Here is a 25,433-nt window from a genome sequence, read left to right as displayed (position 1 = left end):
GAATTTGGGTGCTTTTATCCCTGAAAACTAGGATCCCTGAGATCATAACATCTACGCACAAGGGGGCCAAATTAAGCTTGCTAGGCCATGCATCCTCCACAGCCATTGACTTGTCTGGAGGGAAGGGGTGCAGGGAGCGGCAGCATAACACCAGAAAGTGTTGCAGGCAGCATCTTTCCCTTAGGGAGGGCTACGCCAGCCAGGCCTGTCTCTTACACACTCAGGATGGGGGCGGGTTGTTCCTCTTGCACCGCTCAGGGTGGGGGACCCTCGGCTTTGCACAGACCACTGGGGTCAAGGGGGGCCACAGAGAGAGCGAGGATCTCTATACCCCTTGGTAGGAGGCGTGGCCGCCCCTCCCCACTCCCCGGGCGGCTGGAATGTTTGTTAGGTAAACACCCCATAGTAAGCGTTCTAGCCACGCCCGCTTCCCCGGCGGCCAATCAGAGCCCGGGAGCAGTTTCAAGGTTCCCCCCGCCCTCTCCCCCTCCACTCTGAGCGCCTCCTGGACCGATACAAAATAACAAAGCTTCGAACGTTGCTGCAACAAAGTAACTGGGGGCGCGTCCCCACCCCCCCCCGTCCCCTCCTCGTGCGCCGCCGTGGGCAGGCGGGAGACCCCCCCCCCCCACGTGTGTGATTTGCCCGGGCTTGGCGCTGCGCAGGTCGGGCCCAGCCTGGCGCGGGGGCCCGGGGAGCTGCCGTTGGTTGTTTATCTGGAAGAGGGAGGGGGAGCCTGGAAACCGCGCCTGTGTGTCCCATTTCCTCCCGTGTGTGTGTGTGTGTGTGTATGTGTGTGTGGGGTTGGCTTTTTTTTTTTTTTTTGCCTTTTTTTTTTTTTTTGCTCCAGCCCCGGATTCTCCATGTTGGACCCGATCTGAGAAGCCCGGAGCCGCTGCTCGGCTTGCATGCATGCATGCAGCCTGCTCCCGTCCAGCTGAGAGGACCACCCCACACCTCCTACACACAACAGCAGCACCCCCGCCCCCACCTCCCTGGGCCTCTCTTCCCTCCCCCAACCCCCTCCCACCCAAAGGATCCCCTGGATCTGTGGGATTGTTAGATGGAAAGCGGTTCTGTCATCACCCAAGTGCAGAGGGAAGAAGCCCTGGTGCTTGCAAAACAAGGTAAGGGAGAGAAAGTTAGAAACTTTGCAATCAAAAGCAGGAGGCGTCTCTCCCCCCTCCTTCCTTCCTTCCACCCCCCATGTGTGCAATGGAGGGGAGTTCACTCCTGAGCCAGGCAACGTGGGGCGGAGGGGCTGCTCCTGATCTGTGCCCCTGGGGGCGGGGGTGTCTCTTACCCCCGTTCCCACCCGGGTCCTGTGCACTGGCGATGTGTAGCGACCTGCTTATGGGGGCTCGGGGGCTTCGCTCTTCCTTCTCTGCAGCTGTGCGGGGCCCTTCGCCTGCCGTCCCCCCACCCCCCTCCGCCTTTTAATTTGTACGGAAAGAGCCTTTGAAAGGAGGGCGACTCAACCCAGCTGCAAAATCCTCACTTGACCCTAAAATGTGGTTGCGATTTGCTGGGTCCTTCTCCCCCCACCACCACTGCTGGGTTTGTTTTTGTCGTGCGATCGGCTCCCTCTTCTCCTGTCCTGGGCGGCTGGGATTTGGGGAATTTTCCTAAACATCCCAGTTATGTGGCGAGAAAGGAATTCCAGGGGCTTCCAGGACCCCCCCCCCCCCTTTTCTGCTGAGCTCAACGCCCGGGTTTGATTGCACTGGAAACGGTTTTTTTTTTTTTTTTTTTTAAAGATCTTAAAATGTCAGTTTCGAGCTACGCCGCTTCCTCCTCGCTGCTGGTTTTTCTGCCCTGCCCCTGTCTATAAGTAGGGTGATCAGACACCCCGATCTTAGGGGGTTTGTCTTATACAGGCAACTATTCTTCACCCCCCACCGGAAAAAAAAAGTGCCCCGATTTTTTTCACACTTGCTGAGCTGGTCACCCTGCCTCCAAGTAGGGCGCTGTCACTTTGGGTTAGAGACTGGACGTGGCTCTGCTCTGCCACATCCAAACAGCCTTTTCCCAAACCTGGAGTTTTCCCAACTGAGATTTCCAGGGGCTTCAGTGCCAAGATATATGCCCCTGCATTGGCCATGCCACGGGCGGCTGATTTTGCAGGCTTCCCCTGGATAGAGCTGCATGGTTTCATCACGGAAAAAACAAGGCTGACCAAATTGCAGGACACCCGATTTTTAAAAAATCGATCCCCTTTGGCTTCTGTATGGAAAACCTGGCTGGAAACACAAGTTTCAATGTGCTCCAGTGGTATTGGCTAGCCACTCCTTTCAGCTCCCCTATATAGGCGATCAAACCTGTGTGGTGGGGTTGTTTGGGGGGGGGGGAGGTGTTTGGAGGGAAGAGATCTTTAAATCAGCTGTGCAAAACTGTACTCACAGACTGTGACTGGAGGAGCAGGAATAATCAGCCCATTGTTTATTGGGTGTATCTGATTGCCCTGGTGATGCATTTGTTTGTGTGCAACAGAACATGGAATTGTGTCTCGCTCTTTTTGTTTTGTTTTGTTTTGAATGCTCTGGGGTTGCATTCCTGGGCATGCGGATTAACTGGGGGCATCAGTTTTTCTCCAGTTCCTTCTGCCCAGAGTCTCCATGTCCTTAAAGAGGTGGTGTTATTCCTGGTGGGGCCAGAACCCTGAAGAAGCTCAGAGACCATTTCCTCCCTCCCGCATCCCTATGCTCAGGACCCACAATTGGGGCCAGGTTTTCCAAAAGACCTGCACTCCAATTTTTAGTCATCTAAATAAAGGCCAGATTTTCCAAAGCGCTGGGCACCTGGCAGCTCCTGTGTGACACTTTACTGCTCGATTTTCAAAAGAGCCCTCCCCGCGCCCGCCGCTTCTCATGGCGCCTACACGAGAGCTGCACGCCTGTTGGGTGCACCCAAGTGTTTTGAAATGGGCGAAACTGTGCAAAAGTTCAGTAGATTTTCTTTTTGCCTGTTGGAAGCTAGAAATCAGCCCCACGGTGAATGAAGGGAGTTTGTTTAGCACGTTCCCTCTGGCTGTTTGGGGCCTACCTAGCGATTAGATCTTGACAGGAGGGTCAGAGATCTTGCAGGTGGCGTTCTGAGCTTGGCTTTGAACTTGCCCTGCTGTTCTCCTGCCGCCCCGTTCTGGGTGCCCTGGCTGATACAGAAAGGTTTAATTGAGCGCCAGCATCTAGTAGTCACTATTTTGGCTTGCCGTGTTTCAGGGAAATGGAGGCTTAATGGCAGTCGCCCAGAGAAGCACTAATTTGGATGCAGAAATCCCTTGCAAACAAACAAGTTGGCGCTGCATGGATTACATGGTCGTATTCCTTGATACACAAGGCCTGTGTGTTCCTTTCCCTTTTGTCTCGGTGGGTGGCACAATAAAGGAGATGAATAATTCTTAAGTATTTTACTAGTAAAGCTTGATCTTGATAAGGAAGTGGAACAAGTGTGTTTTTGGAGAGTGATTAACTGCAACTCTGAACCTCGGGAGCACAGGGCTTTGGATCTCCTCTTTCAGCAGTTTCCTGTTGGACGCTGGCACAGCTAGGTATCCTGTTAGCAGAGCTGAGTTTGGGTTTAGTGCAGACGAGATGGGGTCCTTCCCCGTTACTGAGCCCCTAGGGGTTGTGTGTGTTGATCATCCTTTGGATTCTTCTGGACCCGAAATGTCTACTTCAGAGGGAAATTTCCCTAGCCTCTGAACTCCTGCAGTTCCTATTATCTGCTTAATAGGAACAAAACAAACTGTTTGTGGCCCTGGCTTTTGGCAGCGTAAATTCCTCTTAATGTGGAGGTTTCTCTGCTTCTGTGTTTGTTGTTTTTCCTGTTGGGGTAGTTTACCCTTCACAATTCATTAGCGCTTGTTGCACCTTCAGAATGTCAGTTGTAGAGAGATCTTTCTTGATATTTGACCTGGTTTTTTCTCAGATCCCATTCCTCCTCCCCGCATGATCAGCACAGAAGATGGTTTGACAACCCTGTGACTTTTTCTTACTGGAATTAATTTAGAATAACGCCACTTAAAAGGGAAAATTTCATGAAGTCCTAAATTGTCTGAGGAAATAAATGATCCTTACATTTTAGAGGTTTAGAATCTATGCAGATGAGTTATGGGATCTTCTCTCAATTTTTTTTTTAAATCTTGAAAATATAGCCACAGATTTTTTGAAAAAGTAATCCCATTGTTTGGGGGTGAGATTTGCTGCTAAGGATAATTTATTGACTCCGTTGTAGCTGCTCCAGTTACCTCTGGGATGGTTACAGAACAGCAAACTTTTAATGGGTTTTTCTCTTCTTAGAAGCAGTGATTTATCTGTAAGTGGGGGGGAGCCAGTGAAGTTCTCCTCTCTATAAGATCGCTCGCTCTCTACGTTCTGGTTCTAAATGTTCCGTAACTTCCCAGTTAGAAAACATATTTCCTCCTCTTCCATATCTTTCTTTGTGGTTTGATCAAAATATTGCAACATGACGTTTAACTCGGTCAGCGGGGTCAGGACTTTGTGTGTGTGTCTGTTTCCCCATTTCTAGGAATGTCCCAAACAGAGTTTTTTTTGCCTATGATTAGTGCTGAAATGTGTCCCCAGTGCTGATCTGTGTGGAGGAAAGTATATGTGTTCCCTCCCTGTGTAAGCTCAGTACCAGGTGCACGCATGCCGCCCCTTCCCTGGCGTGGTTGGTGTTCCGAAGGGCTGATTGGGCAGGGTTGCTTTTCCTGTTGAGTTATTTTCAGGACTGGATTTTGATTGCTGCCGGGGATCAGGATTTCTGGTCCTGACAGCCATTTTTGGAGTAAGATCAAACAGCAACGTGATGGACTCCTCTGTTTTGAAAAATGCATAGCAAATTGCAGTGTTCAGGGAGGTAACTGACTGGGGTGTGTGAGGCCATTTTAAGATACATTTTAACCAGCCCTTTCAATCCATTTATAAAATAATGGATCAGGAGCTGCTTTGCTTGACCCCTCTCCCCATAATCCATCCTTCAAAAGAGCTTTTCCCTCTGATTTTAGTTGTTGAAAGTGGGGCACTGAAAACCTCATTTATAATGAATCTGATACTAAAATGCCCTCCTTGCAAAGATCTGCAGTTTGGAAATGTTTCTTAATCCCATGAGTTTATAGCTGTACTTGCCTGGGAAGGACTAAGTGTGCAGATTCCTTGATGCCAAAATGTACATCAGGAAAGACGGCCTAGTGGTTAGAGCGGTAGCCAGTGACTTGGAAGACCCAGGTTCGATTCCCTGCTTTGCCACACACTTGCTTTGTGACCCTGAATAACCCACTTATGGTTGGAGCCACAAAGGTCTCTACACCCCAGCTTTAGGTGCCTAAATCCCAGTTTTGTCTCCACTGCGATCCACAAAGCGCCTGTGTGCCTAAACTCGCTCGGCGCCTAACTTTTCAGGATAACAGTTCCCTCTGTGCCCGGGTCCTCCCTCTCTGCAGGCACTTCGCTGGCCTCCTCTAGGCTCCTGGACACTTATGTCCTGCCTAAACCACAGAGCAGTTAATGAACAGAGGGGAAGATAGGCGTGCTTCTGCCTGTGTTGCAGGCAGGGCCCAATACGGTAGGTGTGCCGAGAAGCTGCCTCCAGCATCAGCTCCCAGTCAAAATCCAGCTGGAGGAGGAAGGGGCGGTGGTGATTTTTTTAGCCCAGTGGTTACAACACTCACCTGGGATGTGGGAGACACAAGTTCAATCCCCCCTTTGCCAGAGGGGGAGGATGGGTTTGAACAGAGATTTCCCACCTCTCCGGGGAGTTGCTGTAACCACTGAACTAGGGAGGATGCTGATGTGCGGCTCCCTGAGGGCTCTGTCTACACTCCAGAGGCACAGCTGTAGCGCCAGAGCGCAGACTCTTCCCGCGTCCACGGAAGGGGTTTTCCCATAGGTGTGGTAAATCCACCTCTTCAAGGGCTGATAACTGGGGCGACGGAAGAATTCTTCCATTGACCGACTTGCATCTATGGTGGGGGTTAGATCAATTTTTTCACAGCCCTGGGCGACGTAGCTAGGCGAATGTAATTTTTAAGTGTAGACAAGGCCTTAGTCTCTCTGGTTGAAGCTGTTCCGCTTAGTCACTGGGCCAGAGAGTGACTGTATGGTCTAGTGGTTAGGGAACCCCCCTGGGAGGTGGGAGACGCTGGCTCCAGTCCCCCTGCTATAGTCAGGCCTCAATTATTTATCCACAGTGGAACAGAGACTGAGGGAGTCGAGTCTGCCCCATCCAGATATCCCATAGCTCAGTGGTTAGAGCAGGTCTCCTGAGAGAGGGGATTTGAATAGGGGTCTCCCTTCTCCCCGTCTGGCAGAGAGGGGAATTGAACCTGGCTCTCCCATAGTTCCGGGGATTGCTGTAACCACTGGGCACCACCCCCATCTCCTCCAGCCGTTTTGGGTGGAGCGAGGCAGGCAAGAAACAGCTTAGGCACCTCAGCTGCCTGACTCCAGGAGCAGGGTTCCCATTCATGGCTTGCTAACAGAGATAGGCGCCTCCTTGCAGCCTGCATTCAGGTGCTTATCTCCATGAGACGGGAAGGGTGCCAGGGCATAGCACCCCTCCTCCCCCACCTACCAGGCTGGCTTTGCAGATTGCATTCCAAGGCACCCATCTCTCCCCGTGCGGCGGATAGGAAGCCTGAGGCTGGCTTTGTGAATGGGAGCCGTGTCCCTGTGAATTTCTAGGTGCCTCCAAGCCAGGCACCGGGATGTTGGGAGTTGTAATGCCTGGTTCCCTTTCTGCATCCCGCCCTTAGGTGCTCTGTGTCTCAGTTCCCCTCCCAGCACTGCTCTGTTTCACAGGGGATTGTGGGGATAAGAGTGTGAGGTGCTCGGATATCCTGGTAACGGGGGGCCATAGAAGTACCCAAGAGAGACCTGGCCAAGGACCTGTGAATCCCCACGCCCTTAGACCTGGTCTTACAGAAGGTCAGACGGGATAATCACAGTGCTCCCTTCTCGCATTATAATCTATAAATCAAGACCTGGATTTCCACCCCAGGTGTAGCCACCTGCCAGCGTAAGCCCCCTGGCGTAGATGGGATGTATGCCAGGGCAGGGCTTCGTGCACCGGGTCAAGGGGTGTTATGCCAGGAATTTGCATTAGTGCAGCTGTATCAGTGGCAGAAATTCCAACACAGGCGATTCATTGATGTTCAACATCTAGATTGCCGCAGCACTTAAAGGTCACAGCCAAATGGGGGCCTCTGGTGCCAGGCGCTGTACGGACATGTGAGCAGTGAACGCTCCTGCCCCAAAGATGATATAAACTAGACCAGAGCATCCGCCTCTCAGAATAACTTCCCTCTGGGCAGAGGTTTCTGGATTATAATTGGATTTGCCATTCGCACCTTGTCATGTGCTTGAAATTATTTGGGATTTTCCTTCTGCTTCGCTATAAACGGTGCTGCCCTTACCGAAGCAAGTCCCACTCTGTATTGATTCAGTGATACAATGCGGGGAAAGGCCGTTGGGTTTTTTGGTAAATGGAGATGCCCATTAATTAGGCAGAGATTACTGTGAGCTGATGGGGAGTCTCATGTGATGCCTCCCTATCCCTCGGCCTTAATCTGAAAACCAAGCCCAGGACGTTTAGAAGGTCACACTTCACTGCTCTTAATTGGCACCCTCTTCGCCTCACTAATAAACGAGGGCCCTTTGCCGAGGCAGGGATAGGGATCCGAGCAGCATGGGAAGATGTGCAATAATAGCTCTGTGGTTGAAGAACACAGAGGCATTTTCCTCTGAAATAAGCGATTCCCTCTCCCCTGCTCGTGGGAAGAAGCCAGGAACGTCACGGGGTGCGAGAAGTGTTCCCTTTGGCCCCATCGAGGTGTTGGTTTTCCAGTGTTGCAGCACCATTGGTGGAAGCCCTGATGGTTGCCTGGAATGACAGGCTCAGGTGACCCAGTGTTTAAAACACTGGGGGCACCTGATGCTTTGTCTACACTATTACCCCTGAAATTGTATTAGCAACAGGAAATAATTCAGAACGAAGATTAATGTAGGTCTTGCCTCTGTGCTCTTGGGGTGAGGAGCTGTGCCTTTTGTTGGGATAGACACTGGTTTGCTCTGGTAGATTTAATGATCCTTCCCACCTGCATCACCCTATTCAGCAGCGCCAGCACGCACTGGATTAACCGTAACACGAACCTGTCTCACGAGGTGGTTACGATCGTCCTCGTTTAACGGCGAGGTGACTTGCCCAAAGCTGTAGTGGGAGCTGGTGTTCGCTCTGGAAGTTCCTGGCTCCCAGCCTTGCGTTCAGTCCACTAGACCTTGTGTGTCAGGACTGAGACGCAGTAAATGGCAGTGGCATAGACGAGGCCGAGGGCTGGGATTCTCCAAAAGGTCTATGGGAGTTAGGTGCCCCAAATCCTGGCCAGGAGGCTCAGCCAAAACTCTCTTGCTCTCAGACTAGTTAATTGACTCTTACTCGTCTCTCCTTAACGCAGCTGAGGAAGGGGAGATCTGTGACTTGGGTGTGTTAAATCCCTGCAGCCTACTGCCAAATAGCTGTCACTGGTGTGGTCTCTTTCCTCTGGCTAAGGGTTAGTCTGCACTGGGCATTTACATCAGCGTAGCTTCTTTGCTCAGGGGTGTGAAAAAACCACACCCCGAGCGACGTAGCTCTACCAGTCTGACCCCTCTGCAACTGCTGCCTCTCGGGGAGGTGGATTATCTCCGCCAGTGGGAGAACCCTTCCTGCCGGCACAGGCAGTGTCTACGCTGTTCTGCTGTAGCCTTTCCAGTGTAGACAAGCCCTGAACAGGCAGGCGGCTGCCTTAGGACTGTCAATGAAGTCATCCACGCCACTGCTCCCCTGCTTTGGGAACCACTGAGTTCCGTGGAAGACTTGGAGAACTAAGGGGTTGAGGTCAGGCGGCGTGTCCTCCGGACGGACTGGCCCATCTCCCCGTCCTGCGGCTGAGGTTCAGGAACAAGGATGGGGAGAAAAGAGCGTATTCCTCCCCCAGTGTGGCAGGCTGCTCCTAGAGACCATTGTGTAATCTGGAAAAAGCCCTGGATTCATCAGAGTCTCCCCAAATAGCATCGAACCAGTTTTGTGATGGTCTCCTTAAGACCAGGCTGGAGAGAAATTATTATATAGAGGCGAGAACTGTCTGCTTTTGCATAGGGGAGTGGGAGATAATGTCTGCCCCACGTGCCATGATCACTGGCCACCTCCCGTCAGTGTGTGCAAGAAGGAAGGGCTGGGAAGCCTGCGAACCAGACTTTGAGCTAGCTGGTGGGTGGGGGGGGGTTATCCTGTGTGTCCCGTTTCCCTGCTCTGTTAGCCCTTGCTGAACAGGTTTAAGTTGGGTAAGATCCGGTGGCTGTCTGGCTCGTCCTCCCCGGTTACCGTGTGCTAGGTGGACGATCAGCCGGGCAGCTGCTCAACTCCAGTGGCTGTGACTCATAGGGACCCGACCAGCTGTGCGCCCGGCAGAAGCCGTGGCTTCTCATGTGTACAGATCTCCCGCTGTGACCTCTCTCTGAATCTGGGTGGAGGGATGGCATGTGACTGAAAGCAGATTCTCTCCTCCCCCCCCCCCCCCCGCCTTGCCGTTCTTTGCTGTCTATCAAGCCCTGCACCCGAGCGTCGGGGGGCTGGGCCGTGGGGTTCCTGTGCTTAGGGGGAGTGGCGATACTGACGTGGGAGGTGAGCTTTTTTTGTGATTTGGGGTGAAGGTGAAGCTCCAGAGTCCGCTGGTGCCTGAGATTTTTTGTTTTTGGCCGGGGCTGGGAGCAACGTAGCCTTTTTTTGGGGGGCTCTACAGATTTTGAGGAAAGGATCCATTTGGACTTGTTCTGGCCTTTTTTAAAAAGGAAAACCCAGGGGGCGTTTGCTGCTCTTTTCTGTATGTGCAGTCCCCAGCTTAGGGGGGGTGTCAAACAGGCAGACTTGACGGCTGCCCATTTGCTGCCTGGGTGATTGTGCTGTGGGTTGCCAGAGCCGGGTTAGATGACGTGGGTGTTATAAACGTCCGAGCCCATCTGAGATTCGTCTGTCCCTCAGCTCCCACTGGTGTTGCGAGTTGCAGGGCTAAAATTCTTAGTTTCCGAGGCTGGTTTTGGGAAAACTCCAAGCATATCATGGGGGTGGCTCCGCTAGTGTGAGAAAACATACAGAACTGCCCGGAAAGGTTTGCCCTGATCTCAGGTTTGTTTCACGGCATAATCTCCTGCCTGTGGGGTATGGACTTTGGCACACAGTACCCCAACGTGTGTTTGTTCAGTGACTTCAAATCAGTCCTGTTGTGTCTTTATCTTCGACTTCCAGCCTCCGAAGGCAGTGGGTGTTGCATGGTGGTTGCTGGATGTTAGATGTTTTACTCCTACCCGCAGCCAACGTGCTGCTCAAATCTTACACCTCCGCTCTGCCCGGGCCCTTGTCCACGCTTTACACCCTGCGGGTGGTTGAGGCAAGTTGGAGGGTTCTCCCAAGGGCAGGTGGGCGGTGCTGCTGGGATGCTTAACACACAAATGGTGCTTTTTCAACGGAATTTCTCAGCTTGGACGCTTTAATGACAACTCCCTGGATGGGGAGTGCACAGGGATCATTGCAAACCAGCTCCCTCTGTACCACGCCCAGCCCCCTTGTTCGTATGCGCTCGGCCTGTGCGGGTCCTTCAAACCACAAAAACATGAGCCACCTTCCCTAGATGGCCCAAACTGTCCCTCTTCCATGGTCCTGTCTGTCAGCAGGAGCGGGCTGGTGTGTAGACGGGCCTGGGATGAATGCTGCGGAGAGAGACTCGTCTGCTAACCTGCTCCCGGGGAGTCTCCATCCTGGTGACTAGGAAAAGATGTAAAAGGAGTGAATTGTTCAGTGATGGCCAATCTGCTCTTTGTCTGTCTGTGCAAGTGGGAGTCGGGGGGGGGGGACACAGGGCTGGGTGAGACGGGCCCGTGGGGGGGAGCAACGGGTCCCTGCAGGAGACTGGTCTTTGTTAGGAAATGTTGCCTTGAAACAATTGTTTGCGCCGAGGAATCTGGCGTGGAGGAGTGGGGCTAAGTGGGGCTGTGGGGGGTGTCACAGGGGCTGGGCTCAGGGTGAAAAGTACCAGGGATTGCAACCCATTGGGGCTCGGCGCTGTACCATCACTGGGCTAGGGTGGGCTTGGGGATTGTAACACCCACCCAGCCCCGTGCAAGGGGAAGGTCCCGCTGTCACGAGCTCTAAATCTCTGCCCTCTTGGGAGCTGCAAAATCTGTGCCAGGGGAAAGGTCTCCTGCCCCTTCCCTTCCCCCACCCTTCCCCTTGCCAGGGGCTCTCAGTCCTTGCGCTGGCAGCCCCTCGGAACGGGCGATGCAGGGCAGAATAGCAGCTCCAGAGCGTGTGACTGGTTCACGTCCTGGCACTCCCGGCCTGCTCTGAAGGGCTGATCTGCTTGGGGACCAACCATCCTTCCCTTCTGCGCTGGGCCCTCTTCCCTTCCTGCCTGCGGTTCACCCCCCTTCCCTCTCCCCTGCTCTGCGGCACCCCACGCCCCCTTTCTGACCCGGGACCCCAGCCCTGGTCTCTCGGGGACGTTGCGGCGAGAGGGATGCAGGAGACAAGGAGTGGCTGTCCCGTGTGTTTGGCTTTCCCGAGGCATTGCTTGTTCCCGGGCTAGTGTCCTCACAGGTCAGGCAAGCTGTCGGGGGTCGGAAACCCTTCCTGCCTCTGCATCTCATCCCAAGGGATCTGGTGCCTTGCCCTAAGCAGCCCACACTGGGGGGCAGGCTCCAGACAGAGGGAATTTCCACTCGGGATTCCTAGAAGGAGTAGCTAGTCCCCCCCCAACCCTACAGAGAGCCACCGATCCCCTCCTGGCTTTGTAAGCGAGTCCCTTCCCGGCGTCTCAGTCTGAACAGGCTGGAAATTGGTGGATGAAGCTTATTGGGCTCCCCTGGGTGGCTTCCCCTGGGGTTGGGGACCGTTGAGATTCCCCCCTTCCCCAGGACAACTGGGGGCAGTAACCAGAGACGGTGGGGCAACGCCTGGGGAGAGCCCAAGCATGCAACCAGGGGACCGGTGCAGCGTGATGGACGGACCTCGGCAGGCCCTCCCGCTGCAGAGCAGGGGATCAGGAGGGCAGGGTGCGAGGAAAAGGGGATGGGAGGAGTCTGGTAAAGCAAAGTGGGGTGGGGAGGGACTGGGGGGGGGGGAGGCATGTGGGGGTGACAGAAAGGCGAGGGTGCTCTTGTGTCTCATAGACAATCAATGGTTGTCCTGGTGCACCAAGAAATGGGCTCCCTAGGGGCTGAAGGATGAAGATGAGTCTGTTTGTTTACAGGGACAATTGAGGTGGGGGTGCAGCACTAAGGTGCCCCCCCTCAGGGTACAAGGGGGTGGCCTCGGTTCCCAAGGTGAGCTCAGCCACTAGCAGGTTGCACCTCTTTGCTCTCCTTCCAATGGCTGGGCCCGGCCCTTCCAGCCGTTAGGCCGTACCTTAGCCGAGGATTCTTGCCTCTCGTTAACTTTCAGGACTTAGGCTCAGGAATCAAGAGAGCAGTGACCTCGGATCTGAAGACGCGCTCCCCCCAGCGCGGAGGGATGGGTCCCGGACGGGCGTTGCTGGGGAAGGGAGGTGCTGAGCCACCCCCACCCTGTGCCACTGGAACCACCACCGTGGAGACCAGAGATCCAGAAAGTAAAATTTGAGGCGGGCAAATGAGCTGACGGCTGCCCTCTGTGCCGAGAATCCCTGGAGAAATGCCGGGGTTGGCAGTGGTTGGTGTTCCTGGCTGCGGAGATTTGTCCAGTGTCTTTTTCCATCTCCAAGTGCTAAAGACTTTTCAATCCCTTCCCCAAATCAACGTTGCTGCAATGTGCATCCGGAGCTCTCTGGACAGGGGCCTCTGCTGGGATCACTGGCTGCTGCCGCCGTGTCCTGCCCTTTGCTCCCAGGACGTTCCCAGGACCTCCGGCTCCCAAGTGTCCTGCCTGATGGGCGAAACGTCGCAGCAACCTGCTCTGCTGATCGTGAAGGAGGCCAGGCCTGGTCTGTTACGTGGGCTGCAGAGCTGGCTTCCCCGCTGCGGGGCTGCCGCTGCTGCAGAGACCTCCGGGACCTGCCCAGCAATAGCCACTTGGAAAACCAGGGCAGATGGTCCCAGCCCTGCAGCAGGGGGCTGACGTCGGGAATGTGGCAAGCGAGGCTGCCTTTTGTACTCCCCAAAATGACTGGAGGACTAGACGACCCCGAAGGATAACGAATGCCATAGTGGGAGCCCTCCCTTCCCACCGCCCATCTCAGCTCCTTGAAGCGTGTTGGAGAGGTGACAATGGGACCCAGCTCAAGGAGAAGTGCCTGGTTCCCATGTATACTGATGTTCCCATGAAGCCACGGCCACCTGTCCTTTCTCGTGCCAGCCCTCCTGTACCTTTGCCTCTGGCTCCTTGTCGCGTGTCTCTCCCTCTCACCAGCTGTGTTGGAAACTGGGTTACTGTAAGTGACTTCAGTCTTGGCTATTTGAGAACTGTTGGCTGATTCATGTATGCGTTGACCTTCACCGCCATCTCCCCTAACGTAGGTGTGCCTCAACGTACATGCTTGACCAGGAAATACAGTATTTTCCAATGAGTGTAGGGTATTTTGGTCCATAAAGGACCCAGCGATGCTGGAAATGCTCTGGATTCTGAACCACTGAGGGGCAGCGGGCCCCTTTGGGATCCCTAGTGTAGCTGAGTTGCAGTATATCCCTCACCTTGTGGTGCTGTGGTTTGGGATCTGGCCCTAAGGCCTGCCCGTATCCATCTCTCTCCCTCTTAAAGCATGTAGATGGGACCTCAAACCACGGATGCCTCCTAGGCCAATAAGCATGTGACAAAGGTGTGCAATCAGCAACCGCGAGGTCAGCTCGGAGACTGGTGCTTAAAAGGAAACGTGATTTCAAAGTAATCCAACCCAGAGTAATCGGTATCGCTCTCTCCTCTTCACAGCAGCAGGCGCGCCATCTATTTATCTTACAAAGAGCAGGTGACGGGGTGACTTGATCGCGGTCTGTCAGTACCCACAGTGGGAAGTAAAAATTCGCTAAGGGGCTCTTCAGTCTGGCAGACAAAAAGCTAACGAAATCCAGCAGCTGGAAGTTTAAAGCTAGAACAATTCGGAGGGGAAATAAGCCGCGTGTTTTACAGTGAAGGGAATGAACTATGGGAACAGTTTGCCACGGGTTGTGGTGGATTCTCGATCCCTGGTGATTTTTCAATCAGGATCTGCTCTAGTGCTGGGAATTCAGGGACGTCCTATGGCCCCTATTAGATGGGGGGGGAGAAGGTTAGGCTAGATGATTGCTTTTGGCCTCTGAACCTATAAACCTTCTAAAATGCCTTGGGAGGCTTCAGAGCATTCCCCAGCTAGGGCTCCCTGCAAAACCGCCTCTCGACCCCAGCCCGGCAGCTCGACCCCTCACCCGGCCTGGAAACGGATCCAACTCACCGGCCCGTTCCTCGAACGCGGGTGCGAGCCACGCTGGGGGAGCTGTGTTTGGTGGAGGAGTCCCACGGGCGGGGGGCTGTCTCTCGAGTCATTGAGCCCATCGCGGCTGGGCAGGGGAATCCTTGAGAGCGAAACAGAACCGAAGAAGTGCTCTGTCATGGAGTCGGGCTGGCATCCCGGTGCCTCTACCACCCGCTTCTGTCTTCCTCATGTCCAGCAACTTGCACCCTTGCTCCTACTGCCATAGGCAATGCTGCTGGGTCGTCACCTGCTGCAGTAGCCCCAGCCTGTCCTCTAGGTCCTGCCCTGGCTAGGTTTTGCAGGAAGCGACTGTTGTAATTCGCTGTGGGGTTCCCGGCGGCTGGAGCCTGCCAATGGCTCCCTATTAAACATCACCTGCAACCTCCTCCTCGGCCACCAACCCAGCTACAAGGACCAGGCAAAGCTGTTGGCGAGGACGAAAGGTTGGAGGCCCATCTCAGTAGCTGGGAACTGGGTTCTGCAGGTGGTGCCCCAATAGCGCTGTGCGTAGCTTCCCAGCATGGGATGCACCAGGTTCTCTGATGCCAGGGTCCGTCACCACTGCAGAGGGCCGCGCTGTAACCGCTGCCGCGCTCGCTAAGAGATGGGCGAATGGAGCGAAACCTCTCAAAGTGGTTGGGCCCTGCCTGGCCGCCCTGAGAGAACAGGGGTGATTTGGAAGAGGAATTGAGGTAATCAAGTTTATAAACCTCGCTGGCTTTGCACATACTGTCTTTATCAGCAGCTAACAAAGCGCCGATTGAGCCTCCTTGATGACTCACTGGCTGCTATTGTCTTGTTTGCTTCCTGGTGCATCAGATGGAGATGCAAATTCAGAGAGGGAGCCGGGCGGGGTTCAGAGAGGGAGCCGGGCGGGGTTATGTTAGAGCTCCAGATGAGCATAAAGCCTGGGGAGTGGAGAAGGCCTCTTGACATGCCTCTTGTCCAGTTGGTATCAGCTAAGCCGCCTCCTTCCCCCGTCCCAACGTGAAAATAGACACCCACAACTTGGAAAGATTCCCTCACGGCAGGAGCAGATCGATGGGTCAGGTGCTAGTCGGGGGAGAAGGGAAATAACTGGGCTCCAGTGTGGTCTGAAATGTCCCGAGGAACGAGAGTGAAGCCAGTTGGACAGGGGACACTTGAAAGCTGTACTTGGAAAAACAGATTTGTAAGGCTTGTCTACATGGGGAGTTATTCCAGCATAGCAACTCCTGATGTACTCCAGAATCCGAGCACCCACATGCAGAGTTAAATCAGGAATAGTTAAACTGCTGTAAAGTCACACCCTACTTTAGTCTGGATTAGCTTTCATGTGTAGACACGCGGTTGGTCTTTGGGGTTTCCCTGCCACGCCTTCACCTCCATCTCCGTGGCTCATTGATGCTTTTGTTTACAACTGATTTTTTTTTAAAAAGATGATCAGGTTCAACTCACCCTGCCCTGAATGTTCAGTGTGGAGTGACTGGGCAGGTGCGTATGGGTTTTTTGGCTTCTCATGGGCTGCTGTGATGAAAAATCCTCTGTTCCTACGAATACTTCAGCGGGATGTTCTCAATGTTAGTTCCCCTTCCTCCTGCAGGGACACGTTCCCGGCACCTTGGGGTTTGGAGAAGACCCAAAGAACAGATAATGCAGTGAGGGGGCTGAGGATGCTTGCGTTTGAACGTGGCCTGGAGTTCTTGGTTCCCAGTCGTGTCTGCAGTTGAGTTTCTGCAGTTGGTGGGGGAGCGAAAGAAAGGCGAGGAACATCCTTCCTCCCGGCGCTTGGCTCTCGCGAAGGAGTCTGGGTTTTAACCCAAAACGTAGGTTTTAAAAAGGAAATTTCAGATCTGCTTGTTAAGGGATTCTCTGACCAGGGAGGAACAAGGAAATGCAGCTGGTGTTTGAAATCGACCGTAGCCAAGGAAAGGTGCAGGTGTAGGGGTGTGCATGCATGCGTGTGTGTGTGTCAGGGCAGGGGGTTGTTTTGTTCCACACTTCGAAGGCTACACCTTGAAGGACTGAGCGCCTGTTGGTTTTCACATTGTGCCCTGGGTGCCTCCTGCTGCCACCAGCCCGTGTACCTCTGTCAGTGCTTTCCCAGCACCCCGCCAAGCCTGTCCCTTTGGATTATCGGCAAAGCAAACACCAGGTTTATCATTAACCGATCCCAGCCCTGAGCTCATGCTGGGGTGGCCAAAGGCTCCGGCCCCTGTTTCTAGCTGCCGTGTGCGTTGCAATGATTCTTGTCGGGCTTGGGACTGAAGCGTGGCCCCTTGGGGGCAGCATTTGTCTCTGTAAATGGGGGTGGCTGCTGCAAGGAGGAGGGCGTTGACCCATGATCTGTAGGGATAAGGTTTTACAGACTCTCAGGAGCTGGCCAACCGCCTGCTGGGACCCAGTTGCCCCCTCTGTGCTGCCCTCTGACTCTGCACCCTGCCCCTGAGAACAGCTTCCTTGGTGCGGGGCCAGGTTTCTTGGGAAGCGGGGGCTGCCGTCGCTGAATGCTGTTGGGATAATTAATGCCATGACAGCTCCTCTGCTATTGTACAGTGCTGGAGAAGGAAGACATGCGGCTGCAGGTACCCGAGAGGGATGGGGACACAGCCTGATCTCTCTCACTGCCAGGAGCCGGCGCAGGGAGCTCTAAACGCCGATTGTCGATGGGTTGGAGTCATTGCTGGCCCCAGGTTCCTCTCCCCAGTTACAATCTCAGGGAGGCTCTGCTCGGATCTCTCCATGATGGGGCAGAGGCGAAGCCTGCCAGGCAAGGCACCCTCCTGCTCCCCCCCGGATGTGTGCTGTGAGCACCATGGCTGACGCATGAGGTTCTCCGAGCACTCCCCCCGCCCCCAGAAGGTATTAGTTGCAGTAGAGGTGAAGGGACTTGCCCAAGGTCACAAAGTGAGCCAGTGGCAGAGCTCATGATGGGAGAATCCTCAGTACTCAGCCCCCCTGTGCCTTGCTGTGGCCGTGCTGCTTTCCCATGTATGCTGGGGCTTCAGTTCGGCTGGCTGCATAGCGGCGCATCTCCTCAAAATATACTAGGTACTTCTGGCACCCTGGGGTGCAAATCCTGGCGTGGGTGCCAAGAGCAGATAAGCCCCAGGTTGCCTCCATGGAACGTGGAACAACATTTGGCATAGCGGGCGGCCTGTGCGCAGGAGAGACCTGGGTTGAGGGTGGGGGGGAGTTGAGGGAGTTGTGGTGCACAGTGCCTGGAGTTGCCCGGGCCCGGGATGAGCCAGTTCTCTACCATGCCCAGGGGCCCACTGCTGAGTCTCCTGGGGCGCTGCCGGGCTGTAGCGGCTGGTAGCCTGGAGGAGCTGGTGGCACGGAAGGTGACGGGAATTCTTCTGAAGCCTGAGCGGAGAGGCTGGCAGAGGCAGGGTGTAAAACCTGGGGTGCAGGTGCAGGATGACAACTGAGGGTCTAGAGCCAGTGTGCATGGGACAGGCCCCCTGGGGCCAGTGGCGTTACAGTGCCAGGATTGCCGGGATGGAAGGCTGCAGCTTCCAGGGCTGGGCTACGGAGCGACGGCCCTCCGATAGCAGCTTGCAGCCCTGCCTCGCCGCTCCTGCGGGTGCGACGGCGCCGACGCCCTGGGAGTCACTCCTGGTTGACGCTGGCGTCAGCGAGGCGATCGGGCCTTTTGTTTTCGGGCTCTGTGGGCGAGCGGGGTAGGGAGGGAGTCCCCGTTGCGCAATGGCCCCAGAAATGCGGCTCTCCGGTGCGGCTCAGAGCCTGGGCTGGCATCTACGCCTTGGGAACAGCCGCCAAACCTTGCAGAGGGGTTTTCTTTTCCCCTGCCTGGTACCTGGTGGCTGGGTTTCCCCTCAGGGTCTGTCGTGCCCAGGCTCACTTGGCTAATGCTGACTTCGGAGGCTGTGAAATAACCCCCTCTCCCCCCCCAGGCTGATTTCCCACCATTGGCTCTGGGGGTGGGAGGGGCGACTGTTGATCTCACAGGCTGCACCAGTTTTCTGGCTCCCAGCAGCTCCCCCTCCTCCTGGGGGGCTTCCACTCCCACTCCCCGCCCTCCCCTAGGGCCCAGCCGCTTGTCTCTGGCCCTTCCCCGCCCTTGGCTGCCGCAGCCCCAGGACCTGACTGTGTTTCAAAGGTGCTGGAGACCTGTGGGTCTGCAGCGCCACCTTCTGGCTGCTGCTCAGCATTGCAGCCCTGAGTCCCTCCCAGTTTGGGGCTGGGGGGGTCCCAGCCTGGTGGGCGTTGGGTGGGAGGGGGCGTTGGCACAGGATGTGGGGGGGGATTAGGAAGCCCACGTGGATGTGTGATGAGCGAGGACTGTGGGGCTCTGGTTTGTTTTTTCACGGGCTCACTCGCCCGCTGGTCCTGCCCTGTCGGGCCCACGCGCCCCATTGATCGCAGAGTTTGTGCCGAGCTGGCTGAGGGTGTGGGGGACTGGATCTCGCGCTCTCCCCAGACCCTGCCGGGCCGCGTCCCACGTGGGGAGCTGGCTTTGGGCGGGTGACCGTCCCGCTGACCCGTGGCTGTGGTTCTCTCCCCTTGTCCCAGGCTTGGTATCCAGGTCTTCTCCCAAGAAACCCCGTGGGCGGAACATATTCAAGGCGCTTTTCTGCTGCCTCCGCGCCCACCATGTCGGTCAGTCGGGCGGCGGCGGGGGGCATGCGCTGCACAAGGAGGAAGCCAGCACCATCGCCAAGGTAAGGGGGCTGCAGGGCGGGGGGGACCTGGAGCCGGGCGACCGACCCTCTAGACGCTGGGTGTGTCTGAGCCCGGGGGGGACATGCCCGTGTCTTAAGAACGAACCTGGCTCATCATTGATCCCGATAAGCCAAAATGCAAGGAGTTGCTGCATCCTCGCTGCAGATGTGAATGGAAGGAAACCTGATCCAGGCACAGCCCCCTAACGCTGCCCCCATCTCCCCCTAGGTGTGTTCCCCCCAGGCAGCCTCACCTGCTGTGATGGGGACGTTGCCCCTGGTGCTAGCACTGGGTGGGGGTGGGGGTGTTACCTGCTGCAGTTTCTGTCTCTGAGCCCTTCCCTGCTCTGTGTCTCTTAATTCTCACGGTGTCCTGCTGACCCAGCGCTTGTGCTCATACTCATTAGCCATTGATTATTTCTTAGTTGATTTCTCTCCCCTTCAATCAGAGGAGAATTGCTGTAAGGACATGGCAGCAAATTGGAGGGGAATTCTGTCCTGTCCCCGGGTCACTAGGGCTAAGGGGTGGGTTAGTCTCTGCAGCTCTAAGGTGCTGCCAGTTGTCACCCTAATACCCGTGTTTCTCCTTCTCTTCCCCGCTTTAGTCGGATCTCTTGCAGTGTCTTCAGTACCAGTTCTACCAGGTATGTGCAGAGCAACCCGCTGGGCATTCGTGCGGGTGGCTGAGATTCCTCCAACGAACGTCCCTTCCTCTCCTGCGGAAACAGGGCCTGATTCAAAGCCCTTTGTGTTGACGAGAGTCCGGTGGATTTTGTTTGGGTGTTGGCTCCAGCCCAGAGTGAGCTGCCTTCCCTGGGAAAGTGGAGAAGCTTAAGAATGTAACATTCCCGTAACCCCCCTTGTGCCAAAGGCCGGGCCGGTTCCCCACTCCTGAGTTTTGTGGGAGTTGGACAGCTCCACTGGAGGAAAGGCAGAAAGGCCGTCCTCTCTTAGCGCCGCCATCTCCGTCCCAGGGGGTGTTGTGGAGGCCAAAAGTATAACTGAACTAAGTGTAATTGAGAAAAGAATTAGTTAAGTTCCTGGAGGCTGGGGTCTGTCCATGGCTATTAGCCAAGATGGTCAGGGATGCAACCCCCTGCTCTGGGCGTCCCTAAGCCTCTGACAGCCAGAAGCTGGGAGTGGACAACCGGGGAGGGCTCACTGGATAGTTGTTCACTCCCTCTGAAGCGCCAGTGTGACCGTTCTCACGTGCAAGGTCTTTCCCTAGTGCCCGGGCTGTTCCCAGTGGGGATTCAGGACGGCCCGGCTTGGAGAGGTTTAGTAACTCCATAGGGTGCTCAGGTCACGCCCCGATGGCTGGATGGGATGTTTCGAATCTCCCGACGGGTCCCCAGTGGAAGTCTCTCTCTAGCGTCAGGACATGGACGGACACCCCAACTCGGGGTGAGATGGGGGAGCTGCGGGCACCCTCCTTCCCCCGCCTTCTCCAAGGTGTGTGGGGGGGATGCTAGTTAGTTCCACTGGCCCTGATCTCCAGGGAAGGTCTTTCTTTGGTGGGGGGGTGCAACTCGATTTACTAACCCAATATGGGCTGGGGCCGCTTCCCGAATCCCTCTGACAGCGACGCATGTGTGTCTGCTTGCAGATTCCTGGCACGTGCCTGCTCCCCGAGGTGACTCAGCGGGACCAGGGCAGGATCTGCGTGGTGATCGATCTGGATGAGACGCTGGTGCACAGCTCCTTTAAGGTGACCCCACGTAGCACCGCAGCATCCCAGCTCGCTCAGGGTGGCAGGGGTGGGGAGGGGTGGCACAGAGAAGCTGCTGCTGGGAAGAGACGGGGCAGGGGCAGGTGGATCTGGCGCCCGGGAGCTGGGTTCTGGACCGCGTTGGCCATGGAGAATGCTTAATCCCAGATCCCATGAATGCCTGATTAAACAGGTGATGCACCTGGGGCCCCGAGGGCTGGAAAGGAGGCGGGAGAAGTTCTTAGAGGGCTGGGGCAGCAGTGGAGGTCTGACTCCCTTGAGCCCCGTTGCTGGACAGTGGAGCAGGTGGGGTTTGAAGCGGGTCCTGGAGGCTCCTCCGTGCGACGCTCCTCCCCGCAAAACCAGATTCTCTGACACCATCTCCTGCAGAGCGGAGACGGAGGCGTGGGGAGACGCCGCGTCGTGCGCGGTCTCCATCCCGCGTGCGTGCATGCAGCAGCCTGCGGGGATCTCGCACTCACACCCGTACACACGTCGGGGGTCACAAAATACTGGCAGCTCCCTTACAGCTCTGCTGCAGAGCTGAACCCTCTCTGCCCCCCTTTGTCCCCCCAGAAGCTGGGGACATGACCCTCCCTGTCTTACAGGCCAGGCCCCACCGCTCTGCCTAGGGCCGGATTCCTTTCCCGTCCCTGCCTTTCTGAGGGACACGCTGTTTTGACGGCACAGCTCCGGGTGTGCAGAGTCTCTGAGTGCTCTGCCCAGGGTCTGGTTTCTTGTTGCCTCTGGGGTGTCTGCTCCCTGGGAAGCTGGGGATCCCCCTCTGTTGCTCCCCTTGATTCATGTGCTAACGGACCCCTTGATTTCTTTCCCCCTCAGCCAATCAACAATGCCGACTTCATAGTGCCTGTGGAGATAGAGGGGACCATGCACCAGGTACACGAGTCCCTCTGATGGGTCGGGGGGATGGGGGTCTGCGATCAGGATCCATTCCAAGAGCAGGGCCCGTCCGGTCCTGTGTGCGAGGAGGCCCGGAGGATCTGCGGAGGCTGTGGCCTGGTTCAAGTAATCCAGGATAGGCTGTTACCTGGTAGCACGGCCTATTCTTGATTACTTGTTTCAGGAGGCGGCTGTGGGCGCCGGAGGAAGATCGGCTGATGGGCTGGTGCGGTGGTAGGTGCTGGGGGAGGGGGGGGTAGGGGAGCGGTGACAGGACCCAGGCGCCGGCAGTGGCGGTGACCCCAGGACAGCCCCTCCGTGCTGCTGCCGGTGCCCCTCCAGCTGGTTCCCAGTGGGCAGCTGGGATGGGGGCACTGGGCACACAGCTCCGTCTGCCTGAGAACAAACCCCAGGCAAGTGCTGGGGGGACCTGTCCACCCCTTGCTGGCGGCAGCAGGGAGCCCGACCATTCCCCCCTCCCCTGGTGGCCGTGTTTCCCCCCATCTCTCCGGCACCCCGCTGACAGCCCCTCCTCCCCCTAGGTCTACGTGCTCAAGCGTCCCTTTGTGGATGAGTTCCTGAGACGGATGGGGGAGCTCTTCGAATGTGTCCTCTTCACTGCCAGCCTGGCCAAGGTGGGTTTTCCCCATGCTGCCAGCCTGCTCCTGGCACGGGGGGGGGGGGGGTGGAGGGGGTGGGGAGAGGTTCTCGAGGTCGCCGGCCCGGCCGTGGCCTGGAGCGGGAGGGTCGTCTGAGCTGGCCCAGCTGCTCCGTTACTTCCTTCTGCCCCTGGGGGGGGTGTGTGTCTGCGTGTGCATTTGGCGGGGGGGATGGCAGGGCGCCCCCTTCCGCAGGGAATCCGAGCCGCTTCCCCCCCGGGCCAGCGGAGCCCCGCTCTAAGCAGGCGCCGCTCTCTGCTCTTGCCAGTACGCCGACCCGGTGACGGACCTTCTGGACAAGCGCGGGGTCTTCCGCACCCGCCTCTTCCGGGAGTCCTGCGTCTTCCACCAGGGCTGCTATGTCAAGGACCTCAGCCGCCTGGGCCGGGACCTGCGCAAGACGCTGATCCTGGACAACTCGCCGGCCTCCTACATCTTCCACCCGGAGAACGCGGTGAGCGGCCCTGGGCGGGGGCAAAGGGGAGCCCCTGGGCGGGGCTAGGCTGGGAGACGAGCTGCGTCCCTTTGAGGATCTGGGCCCAGCCTGCCTTGACCTCTCCCGGGGGGGGCTCCTGCTGATTCCCTCCCTCCCCTTGCTGCCCTGCAGGTGCCCGTCCAGTCCTGGTTCGATGACATGGCGGATACGGAGCTGCTCAACCTCCTCCCCATCTTTGAGGAGCTGAGCGAAGCAGAGGACGTTTACACCAGCCTCGGCCAGCTGCGGGCGCCGTAGAGCCTCCGGCGCTGTCCTGGCCCGTTTTTTGCAGGGGACTTTCACTCAGTGCCTTCATAGCAGCCGGGAGGAGGTGGGCGGGCAAGGGCGGGAGGCCTGGCACCCCGGAGTCGGCTCCCAGGCCCCTCTCGGAGCGGGGCGCAGGGCGGGCTGTTGGATTGCGGACTGAGGAAAGCGCCGCTGCCCTGGTGGGTGGGCAGAGCCGGTCCCTGGTCACTCCGGGGGTCTCTGCGCCGTGGGGGTGCTGGGTTCCCCACGCTCATAAACGGGGCTCTGCTTCCCGCCCGTCTCCCTGACGCACGGCGACCGTGGCCGGGCTGGGACCAGGGTCCCCATGTGGGGCCTGGCTGGGCGACACCTGCCCTGGGGCGGGGGCGCATCCCGATGTCTCCCCTCTCCGCCCACCAACGTGCCGCTCTGAAAAGACTTCCTGGCCAGCCTGGCTGCTGTTCAACCTTCCAGCGGGACCAGCTTGCCGCAGGGCAGACGGCTGGGTGCCCCCGAGGGCCCTGTGTTCCCAGAGTCACCGGCCCCTGGCGTCGCCCCCTTGTCTCCAGCACCTTTCCTGGGGCTTTCTCCTGATCTTAGTCCTGCGGCCAGCGCCTGGGGCTGAGCTGTGGCCCTGCCTTCGCCCTCCCACCCAGTCTGAACCTCCCTGGGGCAGCCCCATTCCATTGCCCGTTACCCGCCCCGCTCTCGTGGTGCACCGCTGAAACCTCTGGGGCTGGAGCCAGGCCTGTCTGGGGTCAGCATCCCACTCCGCAGTCCGTCTGTCCCGCCTTGGCGAGGCCCAGCCCCCGGGGGCTCCATACCCTGAGGGAGTCCCTCCGCCATCCATTAGCTCCTGGCCTGGAGGGAGCAGGCAGAGATTCCTCCTCCCTGGCCTGAATCCCAGCCTGGGACCAGGGCTACGCTCCGGCCCTCTGCCCTCCCCGCTCAGCCTGTTGGGGCTTTGGGAGATGTCGCTCTGGAGGATGTTCCCTGGAGCCACCCCGGCTTGGCCCCGTGTCTCCAGCTGCTGGGTGAAGCACAGATCCTTGCCTCACGCCAACTGCCGTCTGCCCTCGAAGGAGGGGGAGCTGCCGAGAGCGACCCAGCCAGAGGCTGTTGAGTTACCGGGAAACTTCAGACCAAAGCTACACTCCATGTCCCTAGCCGGCTCAGCCCGCAGTCGAGGCTGGGGAGCACTCCTGAGCCGTGGGGAGACGGCCACATCGGACTCACGCACTTCCAGTAACAAAGCAGCAGCCTGCATTCAGTGGACCACGCCACGACCCTGCCTTATCCGCTGCCCTCCAGCCCGGGGCCCGTGAGAACCTGTCGCTTTCTCCACCAGCAGGCTGCCGGGAGAGGACCATCACATACCCTGTGTGGGTTGCTGAGGGGACCCAGCCCTGCCTGGCCCCGACTGAGACAGCAGGGCCGGGGTCCACATGTATTTAAGGCCTCGAGGGGCCCATTTGGGTGACATCTTTGGCTTCAACAGGTCCCGCGGAGAGCCTCAGGAAACTCCCCGGGGAGCTGGTCCCCTTGGCGATAGGAAATGTTGGCGCCAGCCCCCTTCCCCTGCGTTGGGCTGATGCTGCTGGCAGGTGGCCGCTTCCCCCCCCCCCGCTTGCAGCACTGCGTGACTTTCCCAGTCCAGCCCAGCTCCCTGTGCGTGGCCGGCGAGAGAAGACCCTTGCGCTGACTCCCAACCTGCTGCAGCCATGCTGCTTTCTGGCTTCCCAGCGTTCCTGGGGTGGTTGTATGCCCAGGTGGGGCCGCGACACCGCCCCAGAGGGAACCGTCAGCCCCAGCTGGATCTGCCAGGATGGCGTTTGTGGCCCGTCCTCTCCAGGTGGCCACCTGCGTGAGAGAGGCAGCTGCTCCGGGCATCTCCGCCACTGGCCCCTGCCCCTCCCTCCTGCACCTTCCGCTTCGGCATTTCCAAAGAGAACCAGCTCTTCTTTGAACGCTGACCGGTTTGCGGGCAGCAGCCCCTCTCCTGGGGGGGCTCTAGGGAGGACTGGGCCATGGCTGTCGCTCTGCCCACGTGGCATTGGTGCCTGGTGCACGGTCCCTCCTGGCTGGCAGGAGGGTTGATTACTGGGCTGTTACAAGTGCCATTAGGATGCAGGCCAGGGCACCCCTGGGCGGGTTGGGCAGCCTGGGCCCCGTGTCTGAGCTGCTTCACTTCCATGACCGATATCCGGAGGGAGCCCTGCCTGAACTTGAACTTCCCATGGCCCACTGGGGCCAGGCCCTAGCTGGCCAGTCAGAGGAACAGCTCCCCCCGCCCTCCCCACCGCTTGGCTTGTGGGTCACTGGCAAGCCCCAG

The 25,433-nt window shown here is 57.3% G+C and overlaps 1 protein-coding gene across 1 annotated transcript; it reads left to right on the top strand.

The window, feature by feature from the left end:
• The first annotated feature begins 502 nt into the window (after positions 1 to 502).
• On the top strand, positions 503 to 24,714 carry CTDSP2 (CTD small phosphatase 2). The gene is made up of 9 exons (XM_067529484.1): positions 503 to 551; positions 851 to 1,127; positions 18,965 to 19,113; positions 19,719 to 19,757; positions 20,720 to 20,821; positions 21,662 to 21,718; positions 22,264 to 22,356; positions 22,649 to 22,834; positions 22,988 to 24,714. The coding sequence occupies exons 2-9, from the start codon at positions 1,064 to 1,066 to the stop codon at positions 23,111 to 23,113; spliced, it is 816 nt and encodes a 271-aa protein (XP_067385585.1). The 5' UTR covers positions 503 to 551; positions 851 to 1,063; the 3' UTR covers positions 23,114 to 24,714.
• Positions 24,715 to 25,433: the final 719 nt, after the last annotated feature.

The sequence above is a fragment of the Emydura macquarii genome, unplaced genomic scaffold (assembly GCF_026122565.2).
Source record: "Emydura macquarii macquarii isolate MOO-44397 ecotype Brisbane River unplaced genomic scaffold, CSIRO-AGI_Emac_v2 contig_2994, whole genome shotgun sequence".
NCBI classification, from domain to species: Eukaryota; Metazoa; Chordata; order Testudines; family Chelidae; genus Emydura; species Emydura macquarii.
Note: the sequence above shows the minus strand (reverse complement) of the source record. Positions and strands in the feature narration are given on the sequence as shown.